The sequence below is a fragment of the Episyrphus balteatus genome, chromosome 1, assembly GCF_945859705.1.
Source record: "Episyrphus balteatus chromosome 1, idEpiBalt1.1, whole genome shotgun sequence".
Taxonomy (NCBI): domain Eukaryota; kingdom Metazoa; phylum Arthropoda; class Insecta; order Diptera; family Syrphidae; genus Episyrphus; species Episyrphus balteatus.
The window spans coordinates 39,544,026-39,556,676 of NC_079134.1; the positions used below are offsets into that span (position 1 = coordinate 39,544,026).

The 12,651-nt window shown below is 32.3% G+C and overlaps 2 protein-coding genes across 3 annotated transcripts in view; one reads left to right on the forward strand and one right to left on the reverse strand.

Moving 5' to 3' along the window:
* LOC129912730 (putative inorganic phosphate cotransporter) overlaps positions 1-2,471 on the forward strand; it is a 33,495-nt gene extending 31,024 nt beyond the window's left edge. For both annotated transcript variants that reach the window (XM_055991116.1, XM_055991105.1), the window contains exons 2-6: positions 720-907; positions 975-1,424; positions 1,491-1,875; positions 1,948-2,186; positions 2,250-2,471. In XM_055991116.1, the coding sequence (XP_055847091.1) occupies positions 720-907; positions 975-1,424; positions 1,491-1,875; positions 1,948-2,186; positions 2,250-2,432 (1,445 nt within the window). In that variant the 3' untranslated portion in view covers positions 2,433-2,471. The remainder of the gene's footprint in view (positions 1-719; positions 908-974; positions 1,425-1,490; positions 1,876-1,947; positions 2,187-2,249) is intronic.
* Positions 2,472-7,157: 4,686 nt separating this feature from the next.
* Positions 7,158-11,512, reverse strand: LOC129912782 (mitochondrial import receptor subunit TOM70). Its single transcript, XM_055991205.1, has 3 exons — positions 10,757-11,512; positions 10,468-10,687; positions 7,158-8,434 (listed from the first exon to the last, which is right to left on the reverse strand). Exons 1-3 carry the CDS (start codon positions 11,510-11,512, stop codon positions 7,668-7,670), a joined length of 1,743 nt encoding a protein of 580 aa, XP_055847180.1. The 3' UTR covers positions 7,158-7,667.
* Between the last annotated feature and the right edge of the window lie 1,139 nt (positions 11,513-12,651).

Genomic DNA, 12,651 nt, shown 5'->3' on the forward strand with positions numbered 1-12,651 from the left:
ATTTTTTGTTATTCAAGCCTCAATAAAATTTATTCATTCATTCGATGAATTTCGAGAAAGTTTTTTAAAATGCATTTTTTTCGGTAAGGGGTACCTACCCCCTTGAAAATTTTTAAAATTCTTAAAAAATAGATTTGTGTTTCTTTTTTTGGTCCGCAGATATCTGCCTCCGAATGTATGGAAAAAAAAGTTTGGATCCAAATTACTCAGCAACCAGATCTCCAAGAAACTTTCAGTTTTCATTTATGAAAAAAGCTTCAAGAGACCTTTATTTTGATGTCTCACTCAATTGGAGAACAAATTTTAAAATGCCTTTTTTTTGGCAAGGCCTTGGATTTGTATCGAAAATTAAAAACAATGAAATTTTCAATTTTGCCTGAATGTATCGGTCTCTCGATTATGAACTCAAATCTTTGATCCAAAACCGATTTCGAGACTTTGGTCAAAAGATATCGGCTTCGGAATGTAAAAAAAAAAAAATGTTTGGGTTTAAATATCTCAAGAACAAGATCTTTTAGAAACTTTTGGTTTTCAGTTATGAATAGACCATAAAGGGACCTTGATGGCGTTGAGCATCCAAAACTAGGATACCGATATTTTTACAAAAAAAAAAAGCTTTTAGTCGTCTAAGAAAAAGAAAATTAATTTAAACATTTTGCAATCAATCAATTTTTGTATCCTTTTCAATACCACATTCTTTTTTTCTTTTTCATTTTCAGATTTCATCATACCCCAACGGGTAATTCTCTCCATCATGGGCTTCTTTGCAATCCTGAATGCCTACACGATGAGAATTTGCCTATCAGTAGCTATTACACAATTGGTTGTCAGTAAAAATCACACAGATATTGATAATCCTGATAATGATGCTTGTTTGGCTGATCCATTAGAAGAAGGCGAATTACCTGTAAGTTTCTAACTTTCTATGGAATCAGATTTTACACCTTAACTATAACACAAAATAATCGTTACAGAGTCTTGGAGGTGAATATGATTGGTCCGAATCACGTCAGGGTTTAATTCTATCCTCATTCTATTGGGGTTATATTATTACCCATATTCCTGGTGGAATATTGGCTGAGAAATTCGGTGGCAAATGGACTTTATGTTTGGGTATTTTATCGACAGCTGTCTTTACTATTCTCAGTCCTATGGCTATACGTTTGGGAGGATCAACGGCTTTAATTGTTGTGCGTGTGCTGATGGGTTTGGGCGAAGGAACAACATTCCCAGCTCTGAGTGTGTTACTTTCATCATGGGTACCATTGAAAGAGAGAAGTAAATTAGGAGCTCTAGTGTTGGGCGGTGGACAAGTTGGTACCATTTTGGGTAATTCATTATCGGGTATTTTATTGGACGCCTACGAATGGGATTGGACATTTTACTTCTTTGGTGGTATGGGAGTAATTTGGTTCCTTATTTTTGTAAGTTATTTTATAACTTTTTGACTTTCAAAGAGATGTTTTATTGGATGATTCTTTATTTTCAAGGCCGTTCTCTGCTACAGTGACCCAGGTTCTCATCCTTTCATCAAACAATCAGAAAAGGAGTATCTTTTACGCGAAATGGGTTCAATTGATCGCAAGACTGACTTACCACCAACACCATGGAGGAAAATTCTTACCAATGCTCCAATGATTGCTTTGGTCTTTGCACAAATTGGTCACGATTGGGGCTTCTACATTATGGTAACTGATTTGCCCAAATACATGGCTGATGTTATGCAGTTCTCTATCAAACAAAATGGTCTCTATTCTTCACTGCCATACTTGATGATGTGGATTGTTTCGCTAAGTTCTGGAGTATTTGGTGATTGGTTGATCACAAGGAAGATTATTGGAATTACCAATTCGAGGAAGATGTTTACCACAATTGGTAAGAATTAAGTTTGAAATCGAGGAAGTTAATATTCTTTAACAAAATTTTTCTACTTTTTTCTCTGTTTAGCTGCTGTTGGACCAGCAATATTCATTGTGGCAGCGTCATACGCTGGTTGTGATAGGTTAGCAGTTGTACTGCTATTTACTATTGCCATGGGTCTTATGGGTACCTTCTATGCTGGCATGAAGTTGAACCCTCTCGACTTGAGTCCGAATTACTCAGGAACTTTAATGGCCATTACGAATGGAATTGGTGCTATAACTGGAATTATAACGCCTTATCTTGTGGGAGTCTTGACACCAAATGTAAGTTTTTTCATCAAAATCCGATGGAGGACAAATTTTTCTAATTTTTAATTAAATTTCCAGGCAACACTTCTTGAATGGCGTTTAGTATTCTGGGTGGCATTTGGAGTTTTAGTATCAACTTCAATTGTCTATGTGATATGGGCTTCAGGTGAAGTTCAAGACTTTAACGATCGTCGACCAGAAAAAGAAATTGAAGCTGAACAAGGCCATCGAAAGAAGAGCAACAAATCAAATAATTTATAAGTTATTTTAATAAAAAAAAAAAACAGCTCATTAACTTTAGTTTGTTTCTGTTTATTTTGTAAGTCCTCTCGTATATGACAAAAACAAAAATTGAAGCCTTAAATTAATATTTTTTTTATTTTAAAATTAGTACCAAATTGGAACTTAAAATAAAATTTAAGAAATGAAAATACGTAAAGACAAAAACGAATTTAAAGCTTTTTGGGCTTCAATTATATTTAATTTATATAATTATTTTACTAAATTAAATTGTACGAGTTATTATTTGTTATTATTTTTTATTGTTATAAGTTTTTTGTTACGATACATTATGTATAAATAATTATTTGTAGTGTTTTTTTTTTTAGAATTTGATTACCTTTGAGACTTTAAGAAAAAGATTATAATGTAACCAAAAAAAGAACAAGAAAAATGAAGAAAAACATACATCAATTAATGCTTGCCTTCTTGTTTTATTAATTAAAAAGAAAATATCGATTCTTTGTAGACAAAAACTAAAACGAAAGAGAAGTGCAACCCATACCATCTACTACATAAATGGAAGCATTGAGTGCTTGATTATTGTATTTATTTTTATACATAATACACAAACACATACCTACAAGATTATTAAATATGTTTAAAACATATATATTTTTGATTAAATTTTTTTGTAATTTAAGACTGTTTTGATTTGAGAGAGAAAATTAAAATTTAATTTTACTAAATCTCTCTCAAAAGAACAAAATATTTTAATAAATTTAAAAAAACAATAAGCAATTTATAAAGAATATCGTTGATTGATATTCTTTATAATAAAATATAGAGATAATAAAATTATTGTATTTGTTAAGAAAAATGCATGAATAAAAAAATATTGAAAACATACATGAGTTTTTTTTATTATTTGAGTTTTTAAGATTTTGAGGCTTGCGAAAATAAATTCTGAGCTTTATATCTCTAAGAAAGTTTCCGTTCCTGAAACTCTATCATAGAATAATTACATACATACATATGTATATGATACCGAGTTTGGAAAAGCTCTTTAAATGTTTCAATGCAAAAAAGTTACGCATACGCCAGAGTGACCCATTTAAATAGATTTAATCAGGGATAAAAATATGATGCCTTACAGTTCATATAGTAAATGTTAATGTAGAAATTAATTAATTTTAAACTAAAATTAATGTTTTGAAGAGATTCCTTCAACAATACAGCAGATTTGCCCCTGAGATATCATGTAGTGAATAAAATAAAACTCAGCAACTAGTTCTAAAAGAAACTCTTGGATTTTATTTATGAATAAAGCTTAAAGAGACCTGTCTTTTGATGTATATATTACTCGATGGATTTGTTCACTATGAACTCATATCTGTTAATCAAAACTTGTTTCGAGACTTTAATCCGAGAAAACAAGCTTCCGAATGTAAGAAAAAAACAAAATTTGGTTTGCAATAACTCAGCAACCAGATTCTTTTGGTTTTCAATTATGAATAGAGATTAGAGAGGCCTGTATCACTTAATGGATTTGGAAGAAATTTTTAAAAATGGCTTTTTTTCAAGCAAGGGTACCCCTTGGATTTTTTCGAAAAACGGAAAATAATATATTTCTAATTTTTCTAGATAAATACTAGCATAGGCCTGTTGACTTCGAATTCATATTTGTAAACCAAAACTTGTTTTGAGACTTTAGTCTGAAAAAACCTGCTTCTGAATGTAAGAAAAAAAAAAAAAAAAAAAAAATTTTGGTTTACAATAACTCAACAACCATACCTCCAAGAAACTTTTGATTTACGGTTATGAATAGAGATTAAAGAGACCAGAGACCTTTGTTTTGATGTATCACTCGATAGATTTGAAGGAAATTTTTAAAAGTGCATTTTTTAGGCAAGGGATTTTTTTTTCGAAAATCGGACAAAAAAAAATTTGTAATTTTTTTAGCTAAATGCATAAAATGTGTATTTCTGCAAACTTTGTAAAGTAAGATTTTTAAAGAAAATAATCGTGTAGAAAGAATCACAACAAAAACATTACTGTTAAAAAAAGAGCCTCTCCTATGTTGAAATTATGCTGGCACAAAAAGTACTGAGATGTAAAGTGTACCAAGTTCTAAAGTTTGGGTTCAAATTCGTATCAGTAAAATTTTGATTGTTCTCTTGACAATTTTTCTTTAAATTACAGATTTTTAAAGTTATTTCAAAAATTGCCAAGTAAACAATCAAAATTTTACTGATACGAATTTGAACCCAAACTTTAGAACTTGGTACACTTTACATCTCAGTACTTTTTGTGCCAGCATAATTTCAACATAGGAGAACTTGGCTCTTTTTTTAACAGTAATGTTTTTGTTGTGATTTCACTACTTTTTGCAAGGTATGGCTGTAGAAATGAAAATGTCTATATTTAAAAAAATGAAAAAGTGAAAATGGGCGGTTACCACACCCCCTGGCTAAAATTCTCAAACATTAAATTTTTTCCTTTTTATAAACTACCAGCTCTACCATTCTACCAAATTTCAAGATTCTACGATATTTAGAAGTGCTCTATAATATTTTATGAAAACTCAGCGGAAATGGGCGGTTGCCACGCCCCCTGGCTAAAATTCTCTAACTTTAAATTTTTTCCTTTGTATAAACTACCAGCTCTACCATTCTACTAAATTTCAAGAATCTACGATATTTAGAAGTGCTCTATAATATTTGATGAAAATTCAGCGGAAATGGGCGGATGCCACGCCCCCTGAATTGAAAATCTCAAATTTTCGATTTTTTCCTTTGTATACACCACAAGTCCTATCATCGTGTAAAATTTCAAGTTTCTACGTTAGCGGGAAGTTCCCCATAATTTTGATGATCTGTCAGTGAGTGAGTGAGTGAGTCAGTCAGTCAGTCAGTTACGGTTTTTGCGATTTTTGAAGCCCTATATCTCAGAAACTACTCATCGTAGGAGGCTGAAATTTTGTGAGGTGTTTGATTTTGACCAGCTCAACAAATGTAGCGAGTTTGAAATTTCTAGCATCTTTGGTGTGGAAGTTAGAGGAGGGTCGAAAATGCCCTGAGTTGTTTCCTGTAAATAAGGGTGTAGTGCCAAAGTTGCTAGAGAACTTGGCTGGGCACTACCGTGCCCCTTGATTAAGGGAAAACTTTGAATCGTTAGGCAAGAGTTGAAATTTTCAAAAAAAAAAAAAAATATTTGAACACAACGGCAATACTTACAATACCAAGAAATACATTTTTAAAATGCTATTAGTTAATTTTAGTCTCAAAATTTTAAACCTATGTTATTTAATTAAGTGTTTTTGGCAAAATCAAACAAACTCATAATTTTGAAAAGAAAACAAAAAACGAACATTTCTTTTTTTAAAGTTTGCAATGATATATAATTTTTCTCAAAATTTCTTGGACAAATTTATTTTAAGCTGAATTAAAAAAAAGTTGACATGTTTACAGTTTATTAATAAATAAAATAAAAACTTCATTTTTATGAAAATTTAAACTAATTTCTATTCAAGGCCCAACATTAATTTTTTCTTCATTCTTCATTTATGTTGAAAGTTAAAGATGAAGGTATTTCAAAATATTTATAAAATATTTTAAGGATTTGGGATAAACAAACTACCAAATTCTGAGAGCCCTTAAGTAATTCATTCAGCATATTTCGTTTGGACTTTTACTTTTGAGACACCCTGTACTTACATACATATACAGTGGTGGAAAAATAATTAGAAACACGCTCTTTCTTTTCAAAACGTTTGTATATTCTTAATATGAATACAAAATATTAGAAATATTTTTTAACAGAGGTATTTGAAGAGCTTGATGTAATACTAAGGATCTCCTCTCTATTGCACCTTTTTTTCTAAAAATATAAGGGGTTGGTGTGTCAGGAATATTGTTAAGGACGTTTTATTATTTTTTTTTGGAACATGTGGCATTTTTCGAGGACTGCAACCGCATTAACCAACTAATAGAAATTAGTTGGCGATAGTCCTTTTTATTAATTGTACGTTTAATTAATTGACCAAGTTTGGCAAATGTAAATGCTAAAAATCAAAAACAGGATATTTCTTGGTAATTTTTCCTCAGTGTTTCTAATTATATTTCCACACAAAATTGGACTATATTTTAGATTTTTTGCAATATTTTTCTTTGTTGGATAAATTCTAAATTTTTTTTCCTAAAATGGTACAAGGATTGTATCATCACTCATGTTTGCTAAAAATTTGTTAAATATTTTGTATTTATAGTAAGAAAAAAATAACATTTTGTAAACAAAGGAGAACGTTTCTAATTATTTTGCCACCACTGTACCTACTGCAAAAAATGCCTTGACACTTTTCTTCCTCCGAATATAATCGTTTAGATTAAGATATCGTTATTATTGTTTGTTTTTAGTCGTTTTTAACTCTTTCAAAGTCAAAAAAATATGGTACACCGTTATATCCATACATGGTATTGACTTAAACCGGACAAAGCATGTATGGTAAAGTTAATATATTGACTTTGAATGATTACCTCGATATCTTAACAAAATAATCGAAGTTCATAATTCATTTTTGAATTAATTTTCCATAGCTTTTAGATTTTAGGTTTACCGAGCATTCTATACTTATAAAAAGTACCATTCAAAAGCTTAATCGATGTTGTCCTCGCTGATTATAAGGTTTCAGCAGGAATAATTTCAACTCATATCACCTAATCGAACCATCAAGTTATTTAGTTTTTAGACTTTTAATAAAACAATGAATTTTTGTAATTAACATACTACTTAACGGTTTATTAAACTTTTTATTTTGTTTTCGTTATACTTGAATGTTCATTCTGAAACTCAATTCAATTTGAAATGTTATCATATAAAGGAGGATTTACCAGATCTTCGTGCTTGTTCTGTTTTTCCTTGAATTCCTCATTTGAATGAATTCCTCATTTGAATACTAAACTATGCATAACTTAATCGATAACATTTCAAATTGATTTAAATTTTAGAACAAAAAAACATAATTTTTTATAACTTGTGATATTTTGTTTGATTCTATTTGTATTCGATAAAAAAAAATGCCACGCTAGTTGTTGTCGAATACAAATAAAATAAAAAGGAACGAAGAATTTTTTTTTTTTTTCTTAAATGAAACTCAATCAAATGTGAAAAAAAAATGAACAAGGGAAAAACAATTATAAAATTAGTTAAAAATACAAATTGCAATGACATTGTGAGGTGCCAAAGAAGAAGTGTTTGTTTCTCTAAAATAAAAAATATTTAACGCCCCAGAGCCGATATCGCTGACAAATCGATTCCAAGTTTTCGTGTAACATTTATTTGGGCAACAGCAGCGTTTCTTAATGCATATAAATGCGACATTTCCGTTTGACTCTTGGCCAATTTGATGGCCTTTTCGAACAATTCAACAGCTCCGTCTAGATTAGCACGTTGTACTTCAATGGTTCCCAGTGTTTCGTAGGCTAGTTCACACTTCTCATCGATTTCAATACTCTTCTTCATTAAGGCAACAGACTTATCAACATCTCCTTTCCACTGCAACCACATAATACCGCGATGCACATAGAATGAGGCATTTTCTGGAGCCATTTTTATTGCTTTTTCAAAGAACGAATCGGCTTGATCGAATTGTGATTGGTCACTGAGGACTTGGGCCATCAGACTGTAGCACTCCACACAATCGGGGAACTTTTCGACGGCATTCTTAAACTCATTCATGATCGCCATGAGGCGCATTTGATCTTGATTCAATATTGACAGTCTATATTCGGCATAGCACTTTTGTATGTAGGCGATAGCATGTTTGGGAGCCAATTTAACAGACATTTCAAATTCTTTAAGGGCTTCGTCCAACTGATCCATAAGAATATAGATTTGAGCACGTTGGTGGTAGACATCGGGATTTTTGGGTGCAAGTTTTACAGACAGTTCGAAATCAGCCATGCCCGTATTTTTATCGTCAAGCTGAATATGAAGCGAGGCTCGTTTGATGAGTGCATTTGCTCGTAGATTGACGTCGGCATCAGCTGAAAGTATAAAATAAAATAAAAAATATTAAAATGATTTGAGTTTCACATGGAAATTTTTCCACCCCAAATATCTTTGTTCTAAACCAACCTAAATACGGAAGGGAATCCAAATCTCAAATTAGTTTGAGATCAGGAAGCATATTTTTAAGAAGAAGGTCAGCGGTCGAATTCAGGAAATAGTAGCAAAAGATAAGACATCGCTCTGACGAACTAGTTTCCAAAGCATTTGAATTTTTTACAGGGAAGAACATGATGCTTAAAAGGCGGTCTCCTAATGATCAAACCATCAAATCATAAATATCTTGAAAGTTTTCAGTTGTTTGCGAACAAGTGATGGTTTCTTAGATGTTTATAAAAGTCAATCTTCTAGAGGGAAATGTATAAGGCAGTAGCATGTAAAAAATGGAATATCCTTCATTTTTTGATCCACATATTGGATATTTATTTGAATGGATGTGCTTCCCAAATGCAAAGTAAATATTTGGCTTCATGATGGTCAATAGTGAATCATCTCTAAGCAAATATATAATCCATCGCGAAAAATGCGATTTTCTGTAATAGAAAATGCACCTTTAGCTAAAAAGAAGGCTCAAAACTGAATTGTTCGCCCATGATCAACCTTAAATAGTTAATTCTTTAACTATTTAAATTACATTCTTTCTCGTCAACTTACACAATTTCAGCCCTTTAAACCTGATGTGTAGATGATTTTCATGTCAATATTAGTAACAAAACTTGATCGTGAAAAAAGAAAATAAAAATCCCAGAAAGACTTTATACGTCAAAAATATCGATTTTGAGAAAGAAGATGCCTTGTTAATCCAAATATAAAGGCAATATCAAACTACTTTTTAACATAATTGCAAAGAAGAGCCATGCCTAAGAATTCATGGTATGAAGAAACGGAAATGACACCTGTATTTACTTGGCCTCAGACATTGCACAACTGTGGCGTTTAAGCAGGTGAAGCCTTAACTTAACTTTATGAAAAACTACAAAATACACCTCAGTAGTAAAAAAAGAAATGGAGAAAATGTTATTTAAACTAAAATTAAAAAAAGCAAAGCACTTAACAACAAAAAAAACTCAAGAAAACATAAAGAACAGAGAGCTTAGGGATGACTAGCTCACCACACGAGGTACTTAGCGTTCTCTTGCATCTCTTACCTTGTATATCTACTATGGCTATGGCAGTTGTTGGAAGTCAAAACTTTTCGGTCACGATGATACAACCAACTTGATTCTACCAGAACATTTTCTTATTGGTTCAATAATGCAGAGAGGAAATCTCAATGTTTTCAGGAAGCTCAGTGATTAAAGGTCTCAGTGATTTTGAAGGTAGTGAAAAGGCGGTTGAACTGGCCAGGAAAGGATCGGCCCTTCGTGAGTCACTTGCGAAAAAAGTAAACCTTTCCATAGGATTCATGAAGGGCAATAACTTTTCAAATAACTTATAAGCAAATAATAGGTGGTACAGCTTTCCTAACTGCACTATATTTAGGAAACTCTGGCCCACGTATAATACCTTCAGAACAAATTATTTGTCCTCTTGACGAAACATCAGCAATTGTTAGACAAAAAACAAATATTACACAAATCTTACTACAGTAGTTGTTTGGACTAGAAGGAAAAATGGATTAAAAAAATGAAAGCAAAACTATGCAATTTATCCAGGAGGTAATTTTCTGACATCACTTTTTCTAAACTAAGCGACATATACATAAATCCATAAGTTAACAAGATATTGGAAATTTTTTAATGCAATGATATCCCGCGGATACTCTGTGAAATGCCTCAAAAAAGACTTGTTCGAAGAGACTCGAACTTGTCGACTGTTTGTTCAACAATACTGAAGTTTTTGTGTTGCAAAATCATGAAATTAAACCAGTTTAAATGGGAATTTGTGCGAAACAAAGATTCTGAGAGTGGATAAGAATATTCAGTGATATAATCTCCAGTCTCATCTCAACCATATCTGGTCTGAAATCAGGAAAACTCCAACAGCTTACTATGTTAAACTAGTTCCTTACCATTATTGATGACGGCATCCAAGTCTGTTTTTGAATCGGCAAAGTTGGCAGACAACAAATGGAAAGTTCCTCGCATCAGAAGAGCTTCAGATTTATACTGTGATTCCGATTCACTAGATTCAATTTCTTCAGTGCACGCTGGTATTACATCATCAAATTTACCACTATCAAATGCCATTTTAGCTCGCACATATCCTTTTGGATCTTCTGATTTTGGAACCTATTTAAAAAATACAAATAAATTATATGATAAAAATAAACAACAAATCCATTTAAAAAAAAAACTCACTTCTTTCACCACACATGGATCCTGGACAAACGACTTAAAGAATGTCTTAATGAAATTCTTCGAAGGTAAAATTGGAACTCTTGTAACAATAGCCTTGGCAGCATCAATTCTTCCAGTTGTCTTTAGAATTCTATCAGCATACAAAATTGTGTTTTGATTTTGGAACATTTCCAAAATACAAGTCGCCGTTACATCGTCAAGGCACTCGAGTAAATCATTTGTGGCTTCGCTAGCTTTCGCTCGGCGGAAATAGGCTTTGGCATACCGAGGATTGTGTAATATAGAATTAGAACAGTCTTCCTTCACTTTCGACCACTTCTTCAACATTTCATAGGCAGCCGCCCGATTTTGATAAAAGATAGCCAAGTCGTTGTGATTCTGTGGTGGACATTTGTCTATGGCTTTGTCATAAAACAATATCGCTTCGTCGTATTTGCCTTTGCGATAGCACACATTTCCTTCGTTCTTGTAATTCGTTGCCTCTTTTAAAGGCGACAGTTTCTCGCTTTCCAATTCGGCTTTCTTTTTCTTTTCGACGTCTTTTTCGCTTTCTGTACCGTCAAGAGATATCGACTGGTCTTTTAAGCTTTTAAGAGGAATCTTTTTGGATGAAGTGGGTTTCCCATCATCATCCAATGACGACTTACTGTTCTTTTTGTACAGATAGTAGCCAACGCCAATGACTACAGGAGTTCCGATGATAAGAGCCAATTGTAATCTAGACAAGCCAGTGGAGCCAACGTTTCCTCGAGACATCATTGAAAATAACATTACTCTTCGCAATAGAGGCACTACTCCAGGAAACTATGAAGAATGGGAGGATGTACTAGACATTACTATTACAAATAACTACTCCAATTTGAAGGCTGAAAATTGAATAGTATTCCCTTTAAAATATTTTTCAGACCAGAGTTTGGGATTCTCGTCCAATCTAATTTCAAAACCAAAACCCCATCCCTTATAGAAATCAAAAAGGAATTGACTGGAAGAATGTCGGTCAAGTTTTTAGTGCAAAGCTGCGCAGTATAGCCAATCTAAGTACAGATACGGTTGATGATTTTGAGTCAAAGGTAGGTACTAATAACCCTTGAAAGATCGATGATCACTGCCTGTAAAACCTCGTGTCCGGTGAGACATAGTACCAAAATATTTCCTCCTTGGTGGAACGAAGACTTGTCTAATCTGCGGAAAGTGACTAGAACAATCTTCAACATTTGCCATAAATACAAATTCTATCAACCCTATAAAGACTGCTTAAGCCTGACGGATCCTGGACAATATCTCTAGCTGAATCCTTAGAATTACTAATGACTGCTCCAAACTGTCGAAATGAAAGTTGGAGATTCGACAACAATGAAATTGAAGCTGTCAGTAATTATAATTACCTAGGGGTTAAGATTTCAAGAAATCCGAATCTAAGAAACCATATGGCGCACATAGGAGTATTGTCATCAAAAACCTGGCCATAATTATTTTTTGTGGTTTTTGTTATTATTTCTGTTTAAAATGAGTATTCCTACAAAAAAAAATACAATATAAACCTAGTTTTTGTTATTTTTATTTTTTTATCAAAAACTCAAAAATTTTATTAATGGCCTGTATACACCGCCTGTCGACATTATTTTTCTCAAATTGTTTTCTTCATCCTTAATACGCAATTCTCAGTTTTTTTTCTCTCTTCCCCAACCTGAATTAAGATCACCCAAAATAAAAATACACTAATAACATCAGTAAATTTAATTTAAAAATAAAAAACGTTGCATAAAGTAAGGAGTATTTTCTATCAGAAAATGAAAAACTAATTGACCCTCAATTCTCTAAAGAGCACGTAAGAGCACCCAATTTTTGTTGCATTGGTTTAAGGCCAGAACCATAATTGGCGGATGGAGTCGGAA

What these genes read in the sequence shown, in the direction of transcription:
- LOC129912782 (XM_055991205.1), bottom strand. Translation starts at nt 11,512, where the DNA reads ATGTCTCGAGGAAACGTTGGCTCCACTGGCTTGTCTAGATTACAATTG. An exon ending in ATCCATGTGTGGTGAAAGAA is followed by an intron (nt 10,688 to 10,756) that starts GTGAGTTTTTTT and finishes TTTTTTAAATAG; the next exon opens with GTTCCAAAATCAGAAGATCC. An exon ending in GGATGCCGTCATCAATAATG is followed by an intron (nt 8,435 to 10,467) that starts GTAAGGAACTAG and finishes TTATACTTTCAG; the next exon opens with CTGATGCCGACGTCAATCTA.